Source organism: Furipterus horrens, unplaced genomic scaffold (assembly GCF_987537825.1).
Source record: "Furipterus horrens unplaced genomic scaffold, mFurHor1.1.pri manual_scaffold_13, whole genome shotgun sequence".
Taxonomy (NCBI): Eukaryota; Metazoa; Chordata; class Mammalia; order Chiroptera; family Furipteridae; genus Furipterus; species Furipterus horrens.
In genome coordinates, this window is record NW_028327183.1 from 60,015,211 (window position 1) to 60,041,791 (window position 26,581).

Below are 26,581 nucleotides of genomic sequence, written 5' to 3' on the forward strand. Positions count from 1 at the left end.
TCCCCGTCATCTGGAACCCAGAATACACTCATTATATGCAACATTCTGAGCACTGACTGCATGCCCGGCCTCATCCACGCGCCTGTATGAATTCATCAAACTTGTACTTAGGTGCCCTGAGCGCCGGGCCCTGTTCTCCGGCCCCTGCACAGAGGTAACTCCCATCCTGATCTGCAGCGAGAGCAACAGCACAAACGGGATGCGGCAGAATCGGGACGTAGTCAGGGTGATCCGGGGGACGTGCGGACGCGAGGCGAACTCATCCTACCTTGGGCCTGAGTTTCATTTTGGGCAGTCAGACAGTGCTGAGCTTGTTATCCACAGGGAGCAAGAAATAGTATGTATGTCACAGACGCTAAACAGGTACTCGCTGAAACACGAGGCTTCCCTCCCCCATTGTTGTCATACGTATACTGCTGTTCTGCTCCGTTTTCACTTATTTATTTTTATTTTTTATTATTTTCAGTCCTCACCTGGGAATATGTTTATGATTTTCAAAAGAGAGTCAGAGGAACTTCTTTGTGAGACAGAAACACCTATGTGAGACAAAAACATCAAAAAAAGGAAAAAGAAACATCAGTTGATTGTCTCGCACAATATAGCTGAGAGGGAAATTGAGGCACACCAAACAGTGCCCAAGGAACCCAGCCTGTCTGGCTTCCTGTCACGATAACAGAAGTAGTCATCACCCTGGAAATCATCTGAGTAACTAGGGCTGTGCACCTTGCCCATCCTGGTCCTCACTTTTCCTGTCTTTGGAAGGGCGTGGGTAAATCTGAGATCATTATTCAGCGGTGCCCAGAGAAGCAATGGCTCACAGCAGGCACTTGGGAAATGCTGAGCTGAGGTGCTGGCCTGGGTGCTGGGGTCTGGGCTCCGGCAGCCACAGCTCCTTCTGCCTCCAGGTAGGGGTTCCAACACTCGGGGTCTCTGGATAATAAAGATGCCTGCTCAGTGTCTCACCTCCCTTTTCACTCTAGAACTGCCTGCAGAGAAGCCAGCTGTTCCTGTAAGAGACCATAAGAGGAGGGAATGACCGCTGGGCTTCTGGATGCGGAGCTCCCAGTGAGTGCACTACCACCATCAACTCGGGCCTTCCAGGCTCTGGCCTTTGGTTCCCACCAGGCTCATCCGGCCTCAGAGCCTTTGTCCTCACTCTGCCCCCTGCCAGGAATGTTCTTTAGTCAGCTCTGACTCCCCCTTTAGATCTTATTCTTAGGACCTCATGGATTTTCCCACCTGCCCCTGCTGCTTGGCTAACATTGCTCATCCCTCCCACTGATGGGTCAGGCACTTCAACACAGGCTACCAGTCTGCAGTCCCAGCTCATTCTCACCATCACCAGGCAGATGTGTACTAGGCACCTGCCGAGGACGAGGCACTGGGCCGGGCACCATTTCAGGAAACGCAGGTGCAGGAGCAGATAAGCAGAAATCTCTGTCTCTGTTGGACTCATAGCCCTCAGGAGGAATGTAAAACATGTCAAGTTGTGCAGGAAATGAGACCCAGAAGGGGATAGGCTTGTGGACCAGGCATTGACTGGAAGAGCCTGGGAGGCCTCTGTGAGGAAGCAGCTAGGAGAAGAAGTGAAGTGGAGGCTCACACAAAGCGTTCCAGGCACAGGGAACAGCATGAGCAAAGGTCTTGAGTAGAACAATGCCAGTCACGTTCCACAAAGGGCAGGTGCACACAAAGCAGGAAGACAGAGAACAGGGTCTCCTAGACCAGCTGCCTGCAGCCTTAGAAGTAATTCTGGCCATTTTCTCTACTTGCAAAGGCCCAGCGAACAGTAAGCACTGTATGAATGTGTGGAACGATGAGCGTTCTGAATGCTCTGATCAGTGCTGGACACTTGGGACCTTAATCAACTCCTACATGAGCCCCGTGAGGTGGAATGAGGAGGAGACTAAGGCACATAAGCAAGTCATCTCCCAAGTTCCCACCACTGTGAGGACGGCCCAGCTCTGACCGCCTGCCAACTCCGGGGCCCCAGTGCCTACCGAACATCCTGTTGCCTTCGTTATTCTTCTTCCAGATCTCTGCATGGCTGGCCCAGCAGCATCCCTCCCGTTTTCTCCAGAGCACTGACCCTCCTGGTAGCATACAAACAGCACCAGGCTCATACGTGTGTTTCCTTTTCATGGTGCCTGCAGTGTCCAGGACAGTGACCTGCACTCAGTAGGACTACAAATAACCACTGAGGGACACCTAGTGCATGGGGAAAATGTGGCAGCAATAGGGAGAGTTGGTCAAAGACATTTAAAACTTGTGAGCCCACAGCATACCTGTCTGAAGAGTAGTGCCCACAGATAAAGCACCTACTATGCTTTGCTCTCAGGGTACATGCTTCATATCAATTCGTTCACTCCTCCCAACAGGCCTCTTGGAGTTCTGATTAACTATGTGCAGGAAGGCATATAGCAGTTAAAAGATGTGCCTGGGGCTGAGTTCAGGGTCTTGACAGCATTGCCCCTCAGATGCCCAATTCACACCTTCTTAGTCAAACCTCTCATTTCATTTCTGGACAGCAGTGTGGTAATTAGAATTCTAAGACGGCCTCCAAATTGGTTGTCCTCTTATTGTGCAAGCATAATGCCGAGAGCCTGTTACTGTAATGATAGCACCCCCGTGACTACATTGTAATGATGGCCTGAGGAAAGGGAGGTGGTCTGAGTGGACCTGAACTAAAGGCACAGTGTTTTCCCTGGCCTGGCTGGTGGCAGAAGGAAGTTGGAGAGACCTAACCTGACTGGCCCGGAAGTAAGCACATATCCCTGTTGTGAGCTGTTAATTGAAGGGCGGCTTCTAAAGTTAAGGATGATCTCTGACCAACAACTAGCACGACTTCAATCCTACAACCTCAGGAACTGTTTGCCCACAAGAATGGCTCCGGGAGCATATTTTTCCCCAGAGCCCTGGATAAACTGCAATCAGATTGATGCCTTGCTTTTAGCCCCGTGAGACCTGAGAGAGAATCCACCCACACTGTACTCAATTCCAACCTACAGGAGGATGAGATGATAAATGGGTGCTATTTTAAGACCCTAACATTGGGCTCATTTGTTTTACGTCAAAACCTAAAGGTAAAGGGGAGTATCTTCGTGTCATGGTTAGAGAAATCTGCATCCCAGGGGGGGTTTGTTTTTTGTTTCTTTTTAATCTCACTTTTTTAAAGGACTTTGTTTCATCATTACGCTGATGTCTTGGATACGTCAGGATATTATTTTGGCCACCAGGGTGAGGCAGGAATCCAACCTGAGTTTTCAGGAGCTGCCTTCCCCTACCGCCCAGACATGGCACCACCCCAAGGGCACCTCCACACAGGCATGGTTGCTGCTAAACCCACAGGCCCAGGATTGCTCTCCTTTCCGCTGACTCCTCAGCAGCAATTGTTCCTTCAAGATATCTTTCTTCAGCCATATTGCTGGAAGACAGAGATGGGTCCTCTTACATCCTCAGACCTCCCTTCCTCTAGCAAAGTCCCAGGTCCCACCTGAAAACGTGACCCAAATTCTCAGACTTTAGAGAATCCCCACCCATCTAATTTGGACAGGTCATTGTTCAAGAGCTGTTCCCCACAGCATCAAAGGCCAGGCTTGCGCTGGCTGAGGACATTCCTGTGTGATCTTTTAGGAGCAAGTAGCCTTTGAGGACGTGGTTGTGGACTTTACCCAGGAGGAGTGGGGGAAGCTGACACCTGCCCAGAGGACCCTGTACCGTGAGGTGATGCTGGAGACCTTTGGGCTCCTAGTCTCCATAGGTAAGGCCACACCTATGCCCCTCGTGGTGTCCCCTGGTATGGACTCTAATGTTTTTGGGTTAAAAGTAGGGGCAGTCAAGGCATTAAAAGCACGTAACTCAGATATGTCTTGGGAGTAAGGGACAAGAGTGTTTAGGGAATATCAGTGAGTAACAGAACCCACCTGAAAAGGTCAGAGGCAGGACAGCTTTGGTTAAGAGGGACACACTCAGAACCACGATTGCAGAATCTCAGACCAGACCTGGGTCTTCCTGTGGTGCTATTAGGAACCCCTTCCTTCCTAACTCCTCCCTCTGCACTTCTTTCTGCCACTTTGCAGTTGAACACTCTGAAGGTGACAGGATACCTTCCTGTGACCAAAACCAACAGAAAAGACTGTGTGTCCTCGATGCACGTGAGAGGCCCCTGGTTTGTCTTGTTTCAGACATCAGGTCTCCTCCACACGGGTCATTGTTACCAGCATGCAGGGAGAGCAGACCTCTCACTGGGTGCCCAGATCTAGGTCACATGTCCACCCAGATCCAGGACTGAGGTCACGGACTGAGAGTGAATAGAAGAATGCTGGGGGCTGCTAGCACAGTAACTGTGGCCTGTCTCAGTTTTCAGCCATTTGGGTCCTGAAAGAGTGAAGGTGGAGGCAGCAGAGGGTTGGGAAGGGTCCAGGGACACAAATGCTCATGGCTTGGGTTTCCCTGAGCAGGACGTTGGCTCCCGAAGCCCCCCCTCATCTCCCTGCTGGAGCAGGAGGCGGAGCCGTGGCCTGTGGAGGAAGATGTTGCACAAGGTGTGTGTCCAGGTGAGATGAGATGCGCATTCCCCTGCCCTGGTCTCTACAATTCTGATTTCAGATTCTACAGAGCAGATTGACTACTCACTTTTAATGAACAGTCACCAACCACTGTTGTGCCGTAAGACCAACTTCCTGTCTTACATTCTTGGTGACGAAGAGGGGCACACAATGAATAACTAAAAATATAACAGTGAATAGGGTGGTTCCAGATTATGATGAATCCTGAGGAAGTGAAAGATGGTGATGAGGTAGAGACTACAATTGGGGGAGGACTTGAGCAGAGAGATGAGGGCTCACCTATAGAAGAAGGTCACATGGGAGTTGAAGCCTGAACCCTGAGTACCAGGCCTCCATGAAATGACCTGGTAGAACAGATTCCACGTGGAGCAAACAGCAGTTGCAGAGGCACTGGGGTGGTTCAGGTCTCTTACTGAGTAACAAACCCTCCAACATCACTGCCTTAAAGCAGGGGCTCTCTTATGACTCAGGCATCTGTGTGTCATGGCTCTAAGTCCTGCTCTTCCACCTGCTTGAGGTTGCCTGGGTGGTTCTGCTCTTAATACCCGCTATCCAGCTTCCAAGACCAGAAGGCACCTCTGTAAGAAGTGGAGGTGTCCTATCCACCGCAGGAAGTTCCCATTGGTGTTGGCCATGATCCCATGTAAGCAGCAGCCTATCACCAGTGCCCAGGAAAAATGGACAGTGTATGGGAGGGAGGTCATAGCCAGGTCTTCTCTCCTAAAAAATAACCTTTACCCAGTGTATTAGCCTCTTGTTGCTGCTATAACAAATTACCACAAATGTACTTGAAGGAACACAAGTGATCTTACGGCTCTAGAGGTCACAATTACAAAATGTGTTGACTGTGGTGCATTTGAGGGTTCTGCTGGATAGTGTTCCTTCTGGAGAGTCTGGAGTGAATCCATTTTCATTTGGTGTCCAGCCCCTCTAGGCTGCCACATTCCTAGACACATGGCCTTGTCCATCATCAATGTTAGCTTTGACTGGTCAGATCTGAATACATTAGACCACCCTGACCCTGACTGTCCTGCCCTTTGCACATGTTAGACCCCTGTGGTTACATGGGGACATACCAAAAATCCAGCGTAGTCATAGATGATTGGAAACCTCAATTCTTTGTTCACATATAAAGGGACCCCATACTCACAGGTTGCAGGCCTTAGGATGTCAGTATCTGTGCGAGACAATATTCTACACTTGACTGTTTTTTCTCATTTTTCACTAGAGTGTGGCATAAATGGGAGAGGTGCCCACATCACACCTTTAGGCCAGTCCAGTTTCAGAGTAGAGGGTCAGTACCAAGCAGAAAGGCCATCCTGTCAGGAGGAAAGGCAAGGGACTGCATGTTTTTTTCCTTTCATCAGGTCTTTTGACCACTTTTGTGGGTGGGGGAACAGTAGTGAGTAAGGCGGGCAAACGCTCTGCCCATGGGATCCTCCTGTTTAGGGCAAAAGACACAATAAACTAGCTCTAAGGACTCTTATTTATTGATCCTCATGGTAAAGGACATATCAGCGGTTTCCAGTTTGGGGAGCTGATGGGTTTCTTTACATGTGGGGTGAGGTGGTACAACAGTGAGGGGCCTCAAAGAAGAGACGGCTCTGAGCAATGTGAAGGCTCAGTGGTCCTTCCCACGTGGCAGCTTTGCCTCCATCACCACCTGGCTTGGTGGACACTGTGTTCGCCGGGGCCTGACCATCAGCTCTGCTCCATCCAAGCCTGGGCATCTGGTGACATTTCCCCTGAAGGCTCACTCCTACCTCAGAATCTTCTCCAGCCCAAATTGTTTGTGCCCCTCTTGCCCACTCCATCTGTGCCCCTTATACCAACTCCCTGTTGTCTGTACTTTCTCTGCCTCTTCTGTTCCTTTTGTGGTTTATAAAGCCATATGGTTAAATGGTCAAAGCCAATTATCTCTTTTTTGTTAAAGTATATTTTATTGATTATGCTGTTACAGTAGTCCCAATTTCTTTTCCCTTTGCTTCCCTCTGCCCAGTATCCCCCTTTCCTCTAGCAATCCCACCCCCCTTAGTTCATGTCCAAGGGTCATGCATGTAAGTTCTTCGGCTTTACACTTTCCTATATTATTCTTAACTCCCCCCTGTCTATTTTGTACCAACCAATTATGCTGCTTAATCCCTGTACTATTTCCTCATTTCTCCCCCTTTGCCCTCCCAGCTGATAGCCCTCCAAATGATCCCCCATACCTATGATTCTTTTCTTCTGGTTTGCTTAGATGGATTATTCTTATTTTTTAGGTTCAGTTGATAGTTGTGAGTTTGTTGTTATTTTAATGTTCATAATTTTGAACTTCTTTCTCTTAAGGAAATCCCTTTAACATTTCTTATAATAAGGGCTTGGTGATGATGAACTCCTTTAGCTTTATCTTGTCTGGGAAGCACTTTATCTGCCCTTCCATTCTAAATGATAGCTTTTCTGGATAAAGTCATCTTGGTTTAAGTCCTTGCTTTCCATCACTTTGAATACTTCTTGCCTGCAAAGCTTCTTTTGAGAAATCAGCTGATAGTCATATAGGCACCCCTTTGTAGATAACTCTTTGCTTTTCTCTTGCTGCTTTTAAGATTCTCTCTTTATTTTTAACCTTTGGCATTTTCATTATGATGTGTCTTGGTTTGATCCTCCTTGGTTCTAGCTTGTTTGGGATTCTCTGTGCTTCCTAGACTTATGTGTCTATTTCCTTCACCAAATTTGGGAAGTTTTCCTTCATTATTTTCTCACATAAGCTTTCAATTTCTTGCTCTTCCTTTTCTTTTGGAATCCATATGGTTCGGATGTTGGTACGTTTAAAGTTGTCCCAGAGGTTCCTATGCCTCTCCTCCTTTTCTTTTTTTTTTTTGATTCTTGTTTCTTCATTCTGTACTGGTTGAGTTTTTTTTTCTACCTTATATTCCAATCATTGATCTGAACCCTGGTTTCCTTCCCTTCACCATTGGTTTTGTGAGGATTTTCCTTCGTTTCATTTAGCATAGCCTTAACTTCATCCCTCATGCATTTGCCATACTTAAGTATATCTGTCAAGTATGTGAGCACCTTTATCACCAGTGTTTTGAACTCTACGTCTGTCAGGTTGGCTATTTCCTCGTCTACTAGGTTGGCTATCTCCTCAATGCTTAGTTATCCCACTGGAACCTTGATCCGTTCCCTCTTTTGGGCCATACCTCTCTGTCTACTCATTTTGATAGGCTCCTGTGTTTCTTTGCCTCTGTGTCTTAGGTAGAGGTGTCGTCGCTCCTGTTACATTGTAAGGGGCAGAACCTTAGGTATTCATCAGTATGGGCAACACATTTGACCATGTTGTGGCACTGTATCTGGTGGAGGGGTCTGAGAGGTAACAATGATGCTTGCTCAGCACTCCCCCTTATCCAGGCACTTGTCCCACTTCCGTATGCGACTGGCGCCTCTCTAGCTGTTGTCCTGGCCATCATTCCCAGAGTGAGTGCAGACGTTCTAGGACCGTGGGGGCCCTTTAAACAAGCAGACTCTGCTGAGAAACTGGCAGTTTCTTCCTCTGCCTCAACACCCACTGGTTTGCACAGTCAGAAGCAATGAGGCTTGATTTTCGCCAGCACTAGAACCATGAGCTGCGCGGTCTGGTCTGGTCTTGTCAGTGCTCCCCAGGTGTCCCTCCCTAGTTTTAAAAATGTGTGACTACACTTTTTCACCATCCTGCCACTGCCGCCACTGTTGACATCACCACACCGGGTCCTCTCCCACTTAGCTCCGCCCCTCCTAACTCTCTGGATGAGTATTTCTTCTTTATATCTTTGTTTGTTGGACTTCCATACAGCTTTATTTTCTGGAACTTCTGGTTGTCTACAGTTTTGAGGTAGTTGTATTCCTTCTTAGTTGTGGAGGGAGATGCAGTTTGTTTGTCTAGGTCTCCATCTTGGCTGAAAGTCCTCGCCACCTATCTCTTAAACCTTTCAAAATACTGCAATAATTCTTCCATCCACCTATCCATGGACAAACTGATGTGCCTGGAGAGGGACCGAGAGACAATTACTTTTTTTTTTTCTTTCAGACTTTGGAACTAGACTGAAGCCTAGACAATTAGCTGCAAACCAAGACATCTCTGAAGAATTATCCAACAATGTCCTGGTAGAGAGGTTCCAGTGGAATGGACTGCAGGCCTCTAACGGTGAGCACGCTAAGGGCCACTGGGAACAGAGTTGTGAGAGTCCTGAGGATGATGTGGTGCAGGCGGACTTCCTATATGTGACATCTGTTGAGGAGCAACAGGGGATGAATGGGTTTGGGGAAAACTTAAGTCTGAGCCCAGATATCCCAACTCAACCCATGATACCTGAGAGAGAAGACTCTCACCCATGGAAAATGCATGGAAAAAGGGAGAAATCAGACACTAATTTAAACATGCAACAGAAAACCTATGCAACAGAGAAATCCTACAGATGTCAGAAATGTGGAACATCTTTTACTCAGAGCTCTGCACTCAACGAACACCAGCAAACGCACACAGGTGAGAAACCCTTTAATTGCACGCAGTGTGGGAGGACCTTCAATCAACTTGCTCCACTGATCGAGCACCAGAGAACTCACACAGAGGGGAAGCCCTACGAGTGCAGCAAATGTGGGAAGCCCTTTAGTTTTAGGTCCTCCTTCAGCCAAACAGAGCAGACTCTCACGGGTGAGAAACCCTTCGAGTGCAGTCAGTGTGGGAACACCTTCCAACAAAGCACATATGTCACTCAACATCAGAGTGTTCATATGGGAGAGAAGTCCTATAAGTGCTATGAGTTTGAGAAAGCCTTCATCCAAAGCATACTCCTGACTGAGCACCAGAGGAGTCACACAGGAGAGAAGCCATACAGATGCCATGAATGTGGAAAAACCTTCAGCCACAGCTCATCACTCAGCCACCACAAGCGGACACACACAGGTGAGAAGCCCTACAAGTGTAGTCACTGCAGCAAGGTGTTCCGACAGAGGACACACCTCAGTCAACATCAGAGGATCCACACAGGGGAGAAACCATATGTGTGCAGTGCCTGTGGCAGGGCCTTTAGCCACAGCTCATCCCTAACCAATCACCAGCGAATCCACACTGGGGAGAAGCCCTACGAGTGTAATGATTGTGGCAGGGCCTTCAGCCAACTCTCTCCACTCATTCAGCATCAGAGGACCCACACAGGAGAGAAGCCCTATGTGTGCAGTGACTGTGGCAGGGCCTTCGGCCACAGCACATCCCTAATCAATCACCAGCGAATTCACACTGGGGAAAAGCCCTATGACTGTAATGTATGTGGCAGGGCCTTCAGACAGCTTTCTTCACTCATTCTACATCAGAGGATCCACACAGGAGAGAAGCCCTATGAGTGTAATGAGTGTGGCAGAGCCTTCAGCCAGAGCTCCCCTCTCATACAACACCAGAGAATTCACACTAAGGAGAAGCCCTACACATGCAGTGAGTAGGGAGAGTCCTTCAGTCATTGCTGAGTCATAATGAGAGGACACACTGAGGAAAAGCCGTATGAGTGTTCAAATTGTGGGAGGCGATGCCCAACCAATCAAGGCACATCTGTCAGGTTGAGAATCTTTTTCACTACATACATAATTGGGTCTGTCTTGCCTCAAACCCTCCAGACCTTCCTACCGCTCTTCAGATTAAAAAAAGCCCTAATTGTGACACACAAGGTGCTGCATCATTGGGAATCTGCCCACCTTTGGGTCTCAGTCTACCTCAGGTGTCTGTGTGCCAGCCACATAGACCTTGTTTGTTATTTCTGAACATGTGTGTCTCACAGTGGGACCCACGACTTTCGTCATCAAAATCACCCGGAGTGTTGGTTATGAATGCAGACTCTTGGGGCTTGCATGCCTACAAAGGAGTCCCAATCTTTGGGGTGGGGGTGCTGAGGCTGCCATGTATCATCTGTATCATCCTAGTCTAAACATATAACATGCTGCCCCTCTCAGGGACTGTAGGAACATCCTTTCTGCTTTATAAGGGACTACTCCCTCCAGCTGTCACTAGTTCATGCCCACATGTCCTCCCGTCTCTGACACATGAATCCGTCCTCAACCCTTTCCAGAAAATTTGTAGTACACATGACGATCATTACTTGCTTCTTGGTTTAAATACTTTCACTATAGGCAGACCAAAGGTGGAGAGAACACTCTCTGACCCCACAGATATTGCATCATTTGACTTTAATTACCTACATAAAGGCTCTATTTCCAGACAGAGTCATATTGGGAGGTTATGGCTTCAACATACAGTTGGGGGCAAGGAAGCTGCAATTCAGTATATAATAGGGTATTTAAGCATTTCTTCCCATGAAATGCCAGGTTCCCATGTATGTGATTTACCTTTCCCTACCCCATGAACTCCCCCCGTTCTTTGTGTCAGCCCACTGGGGCTACCCATTGCCCTCCAGATATATTGAGTCCTGGCTCAGACCCCCATTGTTCATACACTTTCCAGCTTTCCCAACTCCTGTGGTGAGACCTAGGACACATTCTGGTGCCTCCCCTTGGCTGCAATTTTATCAGTGGTCCATTTCCATGAACGTTTGTTTTGTATTGGGTTTTTAAGTTTAAGCCATTCCGGTGACGTTGGTTAATAAAATTATATAGGTTTCAGGCTGCCTGCACATTTGTATAGTAATTGAGACCCTCAGCACTCACCCATTCCCACTAATGATTGAGTCAACCCACTTTCCCTTAGAATGAGTGGGAACATCTGGTTACATTACTGTCTGTTGAAGAAATCGTCTACTTAGGAGCTTTACGATGTCCTGGGTACAGTGGCAGTGGTTAGGGGAACAGCAAACAGTCCTGAAATCTTTCTAATAGGTTGTGTATTTTTCTGGTGGTTTGGAAAAAGCAATTCTGAAACTATTTAAAGGTATTCCAGGATTCAGTAGATTAACAGGTCGATTTTTGAGGTGCCAGCATCTTTACAATTGAGTCCAAGTGCATCTCCCTGGAGGGTAGTGGTGGAGGTGCACACCCAGGGGGCCAGCACTACCAGGCCTGTGCTGGGGTCAGGGCCTTCAGGGACTTGCGGTCCAGCCTCCCAGCCAGGATTAAGGCTGAGACACTTCTCTATACATAATTCCGAGAGGCTACATTTGAGTGGCCACCCCAAATTGCAGAAGGGGGCAGTGGACAGATCAGCAGAGTCCAGGAAGCCTGATTTTAAAAAACGCAGGAGTTATAGGGAATCATGATTACACTAACCTTGTTCACCACCTGGCGAACTCGGATACTTAGACCCTCCAACTGCTCCCACAAGGTTCTGCCATATGGTGGCCCTGCCAACGCAAGGAGCTAGTGGGCAGCCACAGACCATTCAACTCACCTGGGAGCAAAGCTTTCTGGGAGTTCAAGTCCAGGCTTCCCCCCTTAGTGTAGGCCGCGCTTCGAGGGCTTTTTCTCTCTATATTTCCGAGAGGCTACTGCTGGGCGGACGGTCTGACCTCTGGAATAGCGCGGTGGACGGCTCCTCGGAGTCCCAGAAACCTAAGTTTTCAGAATTCCTCGAGTTTTCAAGAATCGTAGTTACACTACCCTTGTCCTCCGGGTGGCGCAGACAGGCACCTAGAGCGTCGTCCCGGTCTAGGACGGCGCTCCCCAGATTGGTAACAGTGGCCGGCCCCAGACTTCCACTGGACGGAACTTCTGGGACTGGTCGTGTAGGCTCCCTGGCCAGGCCGAGGCCTCACTTTTAAGCCTTTATCATTTCCAGCGGCGACCGTTGAGTGGGAGTTCCGATCTGGCGGCTCCGCAGATTACGGAAAACTTGGGTCTGAGAAACCCGAGTCATTCAGAATCATGTTTACTCTATGTCCACGAGGGAATAATTTCCGAAACGTATGGCCCGGTACGACTGCTCCGTGAAACACCGGCGGCTCGGCTGTCCCTCCCGAGGACAGGAGGCAACGGGCAGATCCATAAATTCGCGATTCGTGGGAGCAAAGCTTCCTGGGAGTAGTAGTCCATTGAGTCAGGATCTGACGGTACTCCAGCAGCTGCGGAATACAACCCCCCGAAGGACACGCGGCCCGAGGGAGGCGGAGCTCGGCTTCAGGGGGAAGTGAATCTTGGGCGCGAATTTCAATGCGCTCCTTTCACGAACACACTGTCCTGGGTTAAATGAAAATAACTGTCACGCTATACTTCATATACTCAACAACAACAAAAAACAATCTTAAATGCTGTGTTCGTGTCCCGGAGTCTCTGTACAATGGGACGGTAGTGAGGTGACCCGGGGGACCCAGACCCGTTCTTTTTCCATCTCCTGAAACGAAACCGAGGGAACGATCGAACCTTCCCATCATTTCTCTCAGTAACGCTCCCCGCTTTGGGGCCCCTCCTTGTGTTTATCTCTGGTTATCCTCAGGTTCAGGTGATGGCCACAGGGACGCCATGCTGCCGGCCGGTAGCAGAGAGTATTTATGAGAAGGAGTAAGTGCAGGCTCCAGGAACTGGTTTTTCGTCAGGAATACCCCGACGGGCGGGAGAAGCTGCGCTGCGAAGGCGGCGCACGGGCCTATGGAGGTCGTACTACGAGCCGCCTGCGCAGGCGCAGTCCCGACGAACGGCGGAGGAGGCTTCCACTCGGCAGCTTGACAAGAGTGCGCAGCCGGACGTTCGGGCGGCGCTGTGAGGCTGCCGGCCACGGGGTCTGGGCGCTGCGTGCGGGGCCCCGTGTGACAGCACAGGCCACGCCCCTGACGGAGCGAACGCGGCCACGACCGGAAGCGCGCGCCGCCCTCTGGGTGTTGTAGTTCGCGCCGCGTCGGAGGGTGGCGGTGGTGTTCGTGCGGCGGTCGAATCGTGAGTGGTTACGGGTCAGGGCGGAACGGTAGAGGCGGGTGGGAACCCGCGGGACCGTTCTAGGACTCTGACCTTGCTGCGGCGGTTCTAGAGTTCCGGGCGGGAGTGGGGCAAGCCCGGAGTAACGGATGTGACCGTGCGACTCTCTGGGTCGCAGCTCTGGCCAGCGGGCACAGGCTGAGTCCTGGCCCGTGGAAGCTGCAGGCCCGGTTCGGGAAACGAGGACTGGGTTGGGGGGACGGTCCGGCGGAGGTTGAGCCGGTCGGAGATCCGGCGTCCTTCCTGGATCTCCGGTCGTGATGGGTACTCAGCCGCGCGATGTTGTGTCATGTTCCTTCTTTTTGTTTCTTGGTGCCAGAGGGGGGTGGTTTCAAGGGCGGCGGGGACGGGACAGAGGGGTCGGGGGTCAGTAAGGGGGGACAGCAGCACACAGGACGAGTGTTGGGCGGGTGTGGGGTCCGGCTTTGAGGAAGACGTCCGAGCACCCGGCTCTCGAATGTGCAGTCAGAGCAGCCTGAGCCGCGTGCGCCCCCTGCTGTGGAGGGACCGTCGGAATTCCGCGCCGGGAAGACCTCGCAGTCAAATGCAGCCTCTCCTTCCACGGGGGCCTTCTCCCCCTAAAGGGTGACCATGGGAGGGGACCGGAAACACCAGGTTTTAATCCCCGTCATCTGGAACCCAGAATACACTCATTATATGCAACATTCTGAGCACTGACTGCATGCCCGGCCTCATCCACGCGCCTGTATTAATTCGTCAAACATGTACTTAGGTGCCCTGAGCGCCGGGCCCTGTTCTCCGGCCCCTGCACAGAGGTAACTCCCATCCTGAACTGCAGCGAGAGCAACAGCACAAACGGGATGCGGCAGAATCGGGACGCAGTCAGGGTGATCCGGGGGACGTGCGGACGCGAGGCGAACTCATCCTACCTTGGGCCTGAGTTCCATTTGGGCAAACAGTTGAATTTTAAAACACCAGGCACACGGACTATGTAGTGTGTGCATCACAGACTGTAAACACCTGCTCACTGAACACGGAGGTTTCCCTCCCACAGCAGCAGTTGCCATCGGGTGTAAATTGCAGATCTGCTTCATGATCGGACGTGTTTATTTTTCTACTTATCATTTTTAATTCTCATCCAAGAGTACGTTTATTGATTTTAGAGAGACAGTAAGCTGGGGAGGAAGAGAGAGAGAGATCTCCGTGTATGAGAGAAACATCAATAGGTTGCCTCCTGTATGGGCCCGGAGCAGGGATTGAACCCACAAAGGTGAACAAGATGATGTTCCAACTAACAGAACCACCAGGCCAGGGCCCTTTTCAGACATTTTTACAATGTAATTCAGGTAATCTCCATGTCAGGACGCCAACCTCATTTTAGTGGAGAGGGAAACTGAGGCACCGTAGTGCCCAGGGAACCCAGACTGTGTGGTTTCACGTCATGTTGACAGAAGTAGTCATGACCCTGGACATCATCTGAGTAACAAGGGTTGTCCTGTTTGCCCAACTGGTCCTCACTTTTCCTGTCTTTGGAATGGCGTGGGTAAATCTGAGATCATTATTCAGCGGTGCCCAGAGAAGCAATGGCTCACAGCAGGCACTTGGGAGATGCCAAGCTCAGGTTCACTGCTGTTGGGTTTGGCCTGAGGGCTGAGCTCCAGGGTCTGGGAGCCGCAGGTCTCCTTCTGCCCCCACGTAAAGTTTCCGACACTTTGTCTCTCTTCACCACAGATACCTACTCACTGACTGTCTCACATCCCCTTTCCCCCAGAACTGCCCGCAGAGAAGCCAGCTGTTCCTGTAAGAGACCACAGGAGGAGGGAATGACCGCTGGGTTCCTTGATGCGGGGCTCCCGGTGAGTACACCCACAACCGTCAAGGAGAGCCTCCCAGGCTCTGGCACCTGATTCCCACCAGGCTCATCCGGCCTCACAGCCTTTGTCCTCACTCTGCCCCCTGCCAGCAACGTGCTCTAGGTCCCCATTTAGATCTGACTTAGGACCTCATGGATTTTCCCTCCTGGCCCTGCTGCTTTGCTGACATTGCTCATCCCTCCCACTGACGGGTCAGGCACTTCTACAGAGGACTCCCGGTCTGCAGTCCCAGCTCACTGTCCCCATCACCAGGCAGATGTGTACTAGGCACCTGCCGAGAACCAGGCACTGGGCCGGGCACCATTTCAGGAAACGCAGGTGCAGGAGCAGATGAGGAAGCAGAAATCTCTGTCCCTGGGGGGCTTATAATCCTCAGAAAGAATGTAAAACATGTCAGCTTGGGCAGGAAATGAGACCCAGATGAGGATGGGCCTGTGGACCAGGCATTGACTGGAAGAGCCTGGGAGGCCTCTGTGAGGAAGCAGCTAGGAGAAGGAGTGAAGTGGAGGCTCACACAAAGAGCGTTCCAGACACAGGGAACAGCATGAGCAAAGGTCTTGAATGGGACTCTGGCAGGCACATTCCACAAAGGACAGGAGCACACAAAGCAGGAAGATGGAGAACAAGGCCTCCTAGACCAGCTGCATGGGAAGTAATTCTGGCCTTTTTTGCCATTTCCAAAGGCGCAGCAAACAGTAAGCATTCTATGAATGAAGGACGGATGAGCATTCTGAACGCTGTGGTCAGTGCTGGACTCTTGGTGACCCTAATCAGCCCCTATATGAGCTGTGAGTCAGAATGAGGAGGAAACCAAGGCAGAGAGAGAGGTCACCTCCCAAGGCCCCACCCAACAGCTAGCAGGACCTCATGCCTACAGCCTCAGGAACTGTTTCTGTCCAAAAACTCTCGGAGCATATTTTCCCCCAGAGCCCTGGATAAACTGCAGTCTGATTGGTGCCTTGCTTTTAGCCCCGTGAGACCTGAGAGAGAATCCATCCCGGCTGTGCTCGATTCCAACCTACAGGACAATGAGATGATAAATGGGTGCTCTTTTAAGACCCTAACATTGGGCTCATTTGTTTTACGTCAAAACCTAACGGTGGAGGGGAGTATCTTCGTGTCATGGTTACAAAGATCTGCATCCCAGTGGGGTTTTGTTTCTATGTTTCTTTTTAATCTTTTTAATGGGCTTTCTTTCATTCATTATGCTTATGTCTTTGATACGTCAGGATATTATTTTGGCCACCAGGGTGAGGCAGGAATCCAACCTGAGTTTTCAGGAGCTGCCTTCCTCTACCGCCCAGACATGGCACCACCCCAAGGGCACCTCCACACAGGCATGGTTGCTGCTAAACTCACAGGCCCAGGATTGCTCTCCTCTCCGCTGACTCCTCAGCATCAATTGTCCCTTGAAGATAGCTTTCTTCAGCCATATTGCTGGAAGACAGAGATGGGTCCTCTTGCATCGTCAGACCTCCCTTCCTCTAGCAAGGCCCCAGGCCCCACCTGAAAACCTGACCCAAATTCTCAGACTTGAGAGAATCCCTACCCATCTAATTTGGACAGGTCATTGTTCACCAGCTGTTCCTCACAGTGCCAAATGCCAGGCTCGTGCTGGCTGAGGACCCTCCTGTGTGACATTCCAGGAGCAAGTAACCTATGAGGATGTGGTCGTGGACTTCACCCAGGAGGAGTGGGGGAAGCTGACACCTGCCCAGAGGACCCTGTACCGTGAGGTGATGCTGGAGACCTTTGGGCTCCTAGTCTCCGTGGGTAAGGCCACACCTGTGCCCCTCGTGGTGTCCCCTAGTATGGACTGTAATGTTTTTGGGTTAAAAGTAGGGGCAGTCAAGGCATTAAAAGCACGTAACTCGGATATGTCTTGGGAATAAGGGACAAGAGTGTTTTGGTTTAGGGAATATCACTGAGTAACAGAACCCATCTGAGAAGGCCAGAGGCAGGACAGCTTTGGTTAAGAGGGACACACTCAGAACCACGATTGCAGAATCTCAGACCAGATCTGGGTCTTCCTGTGGTGCTATTAGGAGACCCTTCCTTCCTACCTCCTCCCTCTGCACTTCTTTCTGCCACTTTGCAGTTGAACACTCTGAAGGTGACAGGATACCTTCCTGTGACCAAAACCAGTAGAAAAGACTGTGTCCTCGATGCACGTGAGAGGCCCCTGGTTTGTCTTGTTTCAGACATCAGGTCTCCTCCACACGGGTCATTGTTACCAGCATGCAGGGAGAGCAGACCTCTCACTGGGTGCCCAGATCTAGGTCACATGTCCACCCAGATCCAGGACTGAGGTCACGGACTGAGAGTGAATAGAAGAATGCTGGGGGCTGCTAGCACAGTAACTGTGGCCTGTCTCAGTTTTCAGCCATTTGGATCCTGAAAGAGTGAAGGTGGAGGGGGCAGAAGGTTGGGAAGGGTCCAGGGACACAAATGCTCATGGCTTGGGTTTCCCTGAGCAGGACATTGGCTCCCGAAGCCCCCCCTCATCTCCCTGCTGGAGCAGGAGGCGGAGCCGTGGCCTGTGGAGGAAGATGTTGCACAAGGTGTGTGTCCAGGTGAGATGAGATGCGCATTCCCCTGCCCTGGTCTCTACAATTCTGATTTCAGGTTTTTCAGAGCAGACTGACTACTCACTGTTTTTATGGACATCCACCAACTACTGTTTTGCTATGAGTAAGACCAGCTTCCTGTCTTCACTCAATTTACATCCTTGGTGAAAGAGAGGGGCACACAATGAATAACTAAAAATATAATAAGAACAGTGAATAGGGTGATTCCAGATTATGATGAATCCTGAGAAAGTGAAAGCAGGTGATGAGGTAGAGACTACAATTGGGGGAGGACGTGAGCAGAGAGATGAGGGCTCACCTATGAAAAGAGGTCACATGGGAGTTGAAGCCTGAACCCTGAGAACTGGGCCTCCATGAAATGACCTGGGAGAACAGATTCCTAGTGGAGGAAACAGCAGGTGTAGAGGCACTTGGGTCATGCAGGTCTCTTACTGAGTAACAGACCCTCCAACATCACTGCTTTAAAGCAGGGGCTCACATATGACTCTGGCCTCTGTGTGTCATCACTCCAAGCCCGGCTCTTTCACATGCCTGAGGTTGTCTGGGTGGTTCTGTTCTTCATACCTGCTGTCTAGCTCCTGTGACCGGAGAGCACCCCTCTAAGAAGTGGGGGTATCTTGTCACTCCGGCAGCAGTTCCCCCTGGTGTCAATCCATGATCCCATGGAAGCAGTGGCCTATTGCCAGTGCCCATGTCAAATGGACAGAATATGGGAGGGACGTCATAGCCAGGTCTTCTCTCCTCAAATAATAAACCTTCATAATAAACAAATCATCAATAATGTAGTACTTGAAGGAACACAAATGATCTTACAGCTCTAGAGGTCATAAATCCAAAACGTGCCTGACTTGCTGCATTGTGTGTTTGTTGGACAGTGCTCCTTCTGGGGGGTCTGGGGAGAATCCATTTCCATTCAATGTGCAGCCCCTTGAGGCTGCCACATTCCTCTACAGATGGTCTTGTCCATAGTGTCAGCTTTGGCTGGTCCGATCTTAATTCATGAGACCCTGACTGTCCTCCCCTTTCACATGTTAGACCCCTGTGGTTACATGGGGTTTTCCAAAAATCCAGGGTAGTCACAGATTATTGGAAACCTCAATTCCTTGTTCACATGTAAAGTGACACCATATCACAGGTTGCAGGCCTTCGGATGTAAACATCTGTAGGAGACAATTTTCTGCACTTAACTGTTTTTACTCCTTTAAATTTCCACTAGGGTGATTCTAAATGGGAGAGGTGCACACATCACACCTTTAGGCCAGTCCAGTTTCAGAGTGGAGGCTCCACGTCAGGCAGAAAGGCTGTCCTGCCAGGAGGAAGGTCAAGGGACTGCATTTTTTTTTCTTTCATTTTTTGGGTCTTTTGACCACTTCTGTGGGTGAGGGAACAGTGGTGAGTAAGGCACGCAATGGCTCTGCCCATAGGATCCTCCCAGTTAGGGAGACATACACAATTAACCAGCTTTAAGGGCTCTAACATACACAGTCATTTATTGATCCACGTGGTGAAGGACATTTCTTCACTTTCCAGTTAGGGGAGCTGAAGGGTTTCTTTACATCTGGGGCGAGGTGGTCCAACAGTGAGGGGCCTCCAAGAAGAGATGGCTCTGAGCAACGGGAAGGCTCAGTGGTCCTTCCCACGCGGCGGCTTTGCCTCCATCACCACCTGGCTTGGTGGACACTGTGTTCGCCGGGGCCTGACCATCAGCTCTGCTCCATCCAAGCCTGGGCATCTGGTGACATTTCCCCTGAGGACTCACTCCTACCTCAGCATCTTCTCCAGCCCAAATTCTCTGTGCCCCACTTGCCCACTCCATCTGTGCCCCTTATACCAACTCCCTGTTGTCTGTACTTTCCTTCTCTCTTTCGTTCCTTTTGTGGTTTATAAAGCCATATGGTTAAAAGATCAAAGCCACCTATCTCTTAAACCTTTCAAAATACTGCAATAATTCTCCCACCCACCTATCGATGGACAAACTTTTCTGCCTGGATAGGGATTGACGGATAATTCCATTTTTATTTCTTTTAGACTTGGGTTTTAGAATGAAGCCCAAACACTCACCTGCAAACCAAGGCATTTCTGAAGAATTATCCAACAATGTCCTGGTAGAGCGGTTCCAGTGGAATGGACTGCAGGCCTCTAACGGTGAGGACGCTAAGGGCCACTGGGAACAGAGTTGTGAGAGTCCTGAGGATGATGTGGTGCAGGAGGACTTCCCATCTGTGATGATATCTGTTGAGAAGCAGCAGGGGGTGAATGGGTTGGGGGAAAACTTAAGTCTGAGCCCAGATATCCCAACTCAACCCATGATACCTGAGAGAGAAGACTCCCACCCATGGAAAATGCATGGAAAAAGGGAGAAATCAGACACTAATTTAAACATGCAACAGAAAACCTATGCAACGGAGAAATTCTACAGATGTCAGGAATGTGGAACATCCTTTACTCACAGCTCTGCACTCAACGAACACCAGCAAACGCACACAGGTGAGAAACCCTTTAAATGCACGCAGTGTGGGAGGACCTTCAATCAACTTGCTCCACTGATCGAGCACCAGAGAACTCACACAGAGGGGAAGCCCTACGAGTGCAGCAAATGTGGGAAGCCCTTTAGTTTTAGGTCCTCCTTCAGCCAAACAGAGCGGACTCTCACGGGTGAGAAACCCTTCGAGTGCAGTCAGTGTGGGAAGGCCTTCCAGCAAAGCACACATGTCACTCAACATCAGAGGGTTCATATGGGAGAGAAGTCCTATCACTGCTGTGAGTTTGAGAAAGCCTTTATCGAGAGCATACACAGAGAAGACAAACGATACAGATGCACTGAATGTGGAAAAACCTTCTGCCACAGCTCATCACTCAGTCATCACAAGCAGATACACACAGGTGAGAAGCCCTACAAGTGTAGTCACTGCAGCAAGGCGTTCCGACAGAAGACAAACCTCAGTCAACATCAGAGGACCCACACAGGGGAGAAACCCTATGTGTGCAGTGACTGTGGCAGGGCCTTCAGCCACAGCTCATCCCTAACCAATCACCAGCGAATCCACACAGGGGAGAAGCCCTACGAGTGTCATCATTGTGGCAGGGCCTTTACCCAGGGCACATCGCTGATCAATCACCAGCGAATTCACACCGGGGAAAAGCCCCATGAGTGTACCATATGTGGCAGGGCCTTCAGACAGCTTTCTTCACTCATTCTACATCAGAGGATCCACACGGGAGAGAAGCCCTATGAGTGTAACGAGTGTGGCAGGGCCTTCAGCCAGAGCTCTCATCTCATACAACACCAGAGGATCCACACCAAGGAAAAGCCCTTCACGTGCAACAAGTAGGGGGAGTCCTTCAGCTACTCCTCCGTGAGAATGAGAGGACTCACTGGGGAAAAGCCATACGAGTGTTCAAATTGTGGGAAATTCTTCAAGCAGAGCACTCACCTCGATAAGCAGCACAAAACCCACAGAGGCGAGTGCAGTCTCTGCGACGGCCTTCACACACTGCTCCTCCCTGACTTTGGGCCAGAGAACACTTACTGGGAACAGGTACTGTACGTAAGCTGAGTCATAGGAAGCCTGAAGCCACAGTTCATCCCTTCCTACACTTGACCCAATCATCCTCATCATCAAGGTGACAGACTCACACACAGGACACTCATCATCATCCTAACAGTAGGGTATGTGGAGACAGTTGATATTGAAGGAGTGTAGATGTGTGTGCCCATCAACACTATTATAGAACCCACAAAAGGAGAACTGTCACAGTGTATTGGATTTGGGCCTAATGCTTATGGAGTCACCAGACTCCAAACTTTAGATTTTCACAATGGTAAAGAAACCCATAAATGCCTTCTCTATAAAAGAACTAAGTACAGCCCTGACTGGTGCGGCTCAGTGGGCTGGGTTAGGGGACCGTTCTGTGGTTTTGAGAATTGTAGCCCGAACCGTGAGCCAGGCCCCTAGGCCTGGAAGACTCAATCGGAACACCGAGAAAGCTTATGAGGCAGGCATGACTCGGAGGCCACTCAGGAGGTTTCCATGGGAACGGATTTGAAGAATGCATATTATGCCTTAGAACTTGTTCTGGTTTTATTATTTCTTAGTTAACTATAAACAATCTGTAGCTAAAAATGTATGAAGCCTTACACCTAATGCCAATGTGACATCAAAATGTTTCATAGACCGTGACACAGACTGGTCACTGTGTTCTCTATTTTGATTTCTGTAATCTGTAACTGTTAACTGTAACCCAAGCATCTGAAAGCTAATTGATGATTTATGAATTTTGACCTTATATCTCCCATACATACCTTTCTCAATAAAAGGCATGGGAGAAGAGAGTTCTGCACTCTTCTATAGAGAGATTTGCCATCTCTCCTCCCTCCAGACAAAATACACTGTCCTGCATAAATTTATTCTCTCAGCCATGATCCTGAAACCTCTGCTGGACAGGGAGTTTCCCACCAAGCTGGGGCATTGGAGGTAAGACCACCTTATTGGGTGTCCTCCCAAAAACTGAGATTGCTGTTTGAATCATGGTTCAATTACTGGTCAGGGCTCACGCCTGGGTTGCAGGCCAGGTCCCTGGTTGGGGGCGTGCGAGAGTCAACCGATCAATGTTTCTCATGCACATTGATGTTTCCCTCCCTCTCTTTCTCCTTTCCTCTCCCTCTAAAAGTAAATAAATAAAATCTTTAAAGTATAAAAAATAAAGGACCTAAGTGGAGTCCAACTTTATCATTATTTCACATCATTTTTTTTGAGTGAAGTGTTTATGAATGGTGCGAAATGACGCTGATATTCCCCCAAAACAATGTGGCAGTGTCCTACACATGCAAGTGGCATCTGTGTGGAATCATCATTCATACTCAACTGTGTCTATATAAAGTTTTCTAATCTATGTGTAAATCGTTTGATCAAGGTACACAGCAATCAGTCCATACTAAATTATCTGCATTATTTTCCAATAAATCCTTGTATGCAATGGAATTGGAAAGATTTGTATAGGAAATCTTGAAATTAACTGCCATAGAGCCTTGCAGCTTCTGCAATGGCTTTTGCTGGTTTGTTCTCTCTGTAAATTTCTTTACAGGACTCAACAGTGAAAGGACAGATGGTGCCATTGCACAAAAGGAGCAAGATTTTTCCTAAGTCCCATCTCATAAATAATAGCGCTTCCCTGTTGGAAGCTTATATTTTGCAAGATACAGCCATCTGTGAAATGTACAAGTTAATTGTTTCTTGAAGCATTTTTTCATTAATTCTTCCCCCTAGTTTTTAATAAGTTTTTGTTAATGTTAAGTTGAAGGTCCTTAAGATTTCAGTGAACCCTAAATCCTCTAAAAGCAGTCTCCCTGACAACCATGACTCTTACATGTCTTGCCATCCTTGACTTTTGCCACATGGCAAAAATAACTAATAACCCTCTGAGGGAAATTTTTAAAATTTATTTTTAGAGGACAAGAGCCGGAAAAAGAGTAGCAGAGAAACATTGTTGCCTCTCATACGTTCCCCAGCTGGACCAAACCCCCAACCTAGGCAGGTGCAGTGGCCAAGAATCAAATGAGTGATGCCCAACCAACCGAGGCACACCTGTCAGGTTGAGAATCTTTTTCACTACATACACAATTTAGTCTCTCTTGCCTCATACCCTCCAGACATTCCTACCACTCTTCAGATAAAGAAAAACCCGACTTGTGACAGACAAAGTGCTGCAAGATTGGGAATCGGCCCACCTTCGGGTCTCAGTCTGCCTCAGGTGTCTGTGTGCCAGCCACATAGACCTTGTTTGTTTTTTCTGAACATGTGTGTCTCACAGTGGGACCCACGACTTTCGTCATCAAAATCACCCAGAGTGTTGGTTATGAATGCAGACTCTTGGGGCTTGCATGCCTACAAAGGAGTCCCAATCTTTGGGGTGGGGGTGCTGAGGCTGACATGTATCATCTGTATCATCCTACTCTAAACATATAACATGCTGTCCATCTCAGGGACTGTAGGAACATCCTTTCTGCTTTATAAGGAACTGCTCCCTCCAGCTGTCATTAGTTCATGCCCACATGTCCTCCCGTCTCTGACGCATGAATCTGTCCTCAACCCTTTCCAGAGAATTTGTAGTACACATGACGATCATTACTTGCTTCTTGGTTTAAAGACTATCACTCTAGGCAGACCAAAGGTGGAGAGAACCCTCTCTGACCCGTTACGGCTTCATTTGACTATAAATACCTGCATGAGGGCAAGGAAGCTGCAATTCAGTTTATAATAGGGTATTTAAGCATTTCTTCCCATGAAATGCCAGGTTCCCATGTATGTGATTTACCTTTCCCTACCCCATGAACTCCCCCCGTTCTTTGTGTCAGCCCACTGGGGCTACCCATTGCCCTCCAGATATATTGAGTCCTGGCTCAGACCCCCATTGTTCATACACTTTCCAGCTTTCCCAACTCCTGTGGTGAGACCTAGGACACATTCTGGTGCCTCCCCTTGGCTGCAATTTTATCAGTGGACCATTTCCATGCACCTTTGTTTTGTATTGGGTTTTTAAGTTTAAGCCATTCCAGTGATATTGCTTAATAAAATTTTATAGGTTTCAGGCTGCCTGCACATTTGTATAGTAATTGAGACCCTCGGCACTCACCCATTGCCACTAATGACTGAGTCAACCCAGCTTTCCCTGATAATGAGTGGAAACATCTGGCTACATTACTGTCTGTTGAAGAAATCGTCCACTTAGGAGCTTTACGATGTCCTGGGTACAGTGGCAGTGGTTAGGGGAACAGCAAACAGTCCTGAAATCTTTCCAATAGGTTGTGTATTTTTCTGGTGGTTTGGAAAAAGCAATTCTGAAACTATTTAAAGGTATTCCAGGATTCAGTAGATTAACAGGTCGACTTTTGAGGTGCCAGCATCTTTACAATTGAGTCCAAGTGCATCTCCCTGGAGGGTAGTGGTGGAGGTGCACACCCAGGGGGCCAGCACTACCAGGCCTGTGCGGGGGTCAGGGCCTTCAGGGACTTGCGGTCCAGCCTCCCAGCCAGGATTAAGGCTGAGACACCTCTCTATACATAATTCCGAGAGGCTACATTTGAGTGGCCACCCCAAATTGCAGAAGGGGGCAGTGGACAGATCAGCAGAGTCCAGGAAGCCTGATTTTAAAAAACGCAGGAGTTATAGGGAATCATGATTACACTAACCTTGTTCACCACCTGGCGAACTCGGATACTTAGACCCTCCAACTGCTCCCACAAGGTTCTGCCATATGGTGGCCCTGCCAACGCAAGGAGCTAGTGGGCAGCCACAGACCATTCAACTCACCTGGGAGCAAAGCTTTCTGGGAGTTCAAGTCCAGGCTTCCCCCCTTAGTGTAGGCCGCGCTTCGAGGGCTTTTTCTCTCTATATTTCCGAGAGGCTACTGCTGGGCGGACGGTCTGACCTCCGGAATAGCGCGGTGGACGGCTCCTCAGAGTCCCAGAAACCTAAGTTTTCAGAATTCCTCGAGTTTTCAAGAATCGTAGTTACACTACCCTTGTCCTCCGGGTGGCGCAGACAGGCACCTAGAGCGTCGTCCTGCCCTAGGACGGCGCTCCCCAGATTGGGAACAGTGGCCGGCCCCAGACTTCCACTGGACGGAACTTCTGGGACTGGTCGTGTAGGCTCCCTGGCCAGGCCGAGGCCTCACTTTTAAGCCTTTATCATTTCCAGCGGCGACCGTTGAGCGGGAGTTCCGATCTGGCGGCTCCGCAGATTACGGAAAACTTGGGTCTGAGGAACCCGAGTCATTCAGAATCATGTTTACTCTATGTCCACGAGGGAATAATTTCCGAAACGCATGGCCCGGTACGACTGCTCCGTGAAACACCGGCGGCTCGGCTGTCCCTCCCGAGGACAGGAGGCAACGGGCAGATCCATAAATTCGCGATTCGTGGGAGCAAAGCTACCTGGGAGTAGTAGTTCATTGTGTCCCGCTCTGTCCGGTACTCAAGGCTCATTAATCGCGATTCGTGGGAGCAAAGCTTCCTGGGAGTAGTAGTCCATTGTGTCAGGCTCTGACGGTACTCCAGCAGCTGCGGAATACAACTCCCCGAAGGACACGCGGCCCGAGGGAGGCGGAGCTCGGCTTCAGGGGGAAGTGAATCTTGGGAGCGAATTTCACATGCGCTCCTTTCACGAACACACCGTCCTGGGTTAAATGAAAATAACTGTCACGCTATACTTCATATACTCAACAACAACAAAAAACAATCTTAAATGCTGTGTTCGTGTCCCGGAGTCTCTGTACATTGGGACGGTAGTGAGGTGACCCGGGGGACCCAAACCCGTTCTTTTTCCGTCTCCTGAAACGAAACCGAGGGAACGATCGAACCTTCCCATCATTTCTCTCAGTAACGCTCCCCGCTTTGGGGCCCCTCCTTGTGTTTATCTCTGCTTATCCTCAGGTTCAGGTGATGGCCACAGGGACGCCATGCTGCCGGCCGGTAGCAGAGAGTATTTATGAGAAGGAGTAAGTGCAGGCTCCAGGAACTGGTTTTCCGTCAGGAATACCCCGACGGGCGGGAGAAGCTGCGCTGCGAAGGCGGCGCACGGGCCTATGGAGGTCGTACTACGAGCCGCCTGCGCAGGCGCAGTCCCGACGAACGGCGGAGGAGGCTTCCACTCGGCAGCTTGACAAGAGTGCGCAGCCGGACGTTCGGGCGGCGCTGTGAGGCTGCCGGCCACGGGGTCTGGGCGCTGCG

The 26,581-nt window shown here is 49.7% G+C and overlaps 2 protein-coding genes across 2 annotated transcripts; both read left to right on the forward strand.

Moving 5' to 3' along the window:
- Window positions 1-3,170: 3,170 nt before the first annotated feature.
- On the forward strand, window positions 3,171-10,132 carry LOC149995722 (uncharacterized). Its single transcript, XM_090261043.1, has 3 exons — window positions 3,171-3,760; window positions 4,458-4,556; window positions 8,614-10,132. Exons 1-3 carry the CDS (start codon window positions 3,727-3,729, stop codon window positions 10,020-10,022), a joined length of 1,542 nt encoding a protein of 513 aa, XP_090117169.1. The 5' UTR covers window positions 3,171-3,726; the 3' UTR covers window positions 10,023-10,132.
- A 3,211-nt stretch (window positions 10,133-13,343) lies between these two features.
- On the forward strand, window positions 13,344-21,622 carry LOC149995723 (uncharacterized). Its single transcript, XM_090259291.1, has 5 exons — window positions 13,344-13,391; window positions 15,163-15,247; window positions 16,912-17,038; window positions 17,743-17,838; window positions 19,882-21,622. The coding sequence occupies exons 2-5, from the start codon at window positions 15,215-15,217 to the stop codon at window positions 21,183-21,185; spliced, it is 1,560 nt and encodes a 519-aa protein (XP_090115417.1). The 5' UTR covers window positions 13,344-13,391; window positions 15,163-15,214; the 3' UTR covers window positions 21,186-21,622.
- The last annotated feature ends 4,959 nt before the right edge of the window (window positions 21,623-26,581 follow it).

What these genes read in the sequence shown, in the direction of transcription:
- LOC149995722 (XM_090261043.1), top strand. Translation starts at nt 3,727, where the DNA reads ATGCTGGAGACCTTTGGGCTCCTAGTCTCCATAG. An exon ending in TGGGCTCCTAGTCTCCATAG is followed by an intron (nt 3,761 to 4,457) that starts GTAAGGCCACAC and finishes GGTTTCCCTGAG; the next exon opens with CAGGACGTTGGCTCCCGAAG. An exon ending in TGCACAAGGTGTGTGTCCAG is followed by an intron (nt 4,557 to 8,613) that starts GTGAGATGAGAT and finishes TTTTTCTTTCAG; the next exon opens with ACTTTGGAACTAGACTGAAG.
- LOC149995723 (XM_090259291.1), top strand. Translation starts at nt 15,215, where the DNA reads ATGACCGCTGGGTTCCTTGATGCGGGGCTCCCG. An exon ending in TGGGCTCCTAGTCTCCGTGG is followed by an intron (nt 17,039 to 17,742) that starts GTAAGGCCACAC and finishes TTCCCTGAGCAG; the next exon opens with GACATTGGCTCCCGAAGCCC. An exon ending in TGCACAAGGTGTGTGTCCAG is followed by an intron (nt 17,839 to 19,881) that starts GTGAGATGAGAT and finishes TATTTCTTTTAG; the next exon opens with ACTTGGGTTTTAGAATGAAG.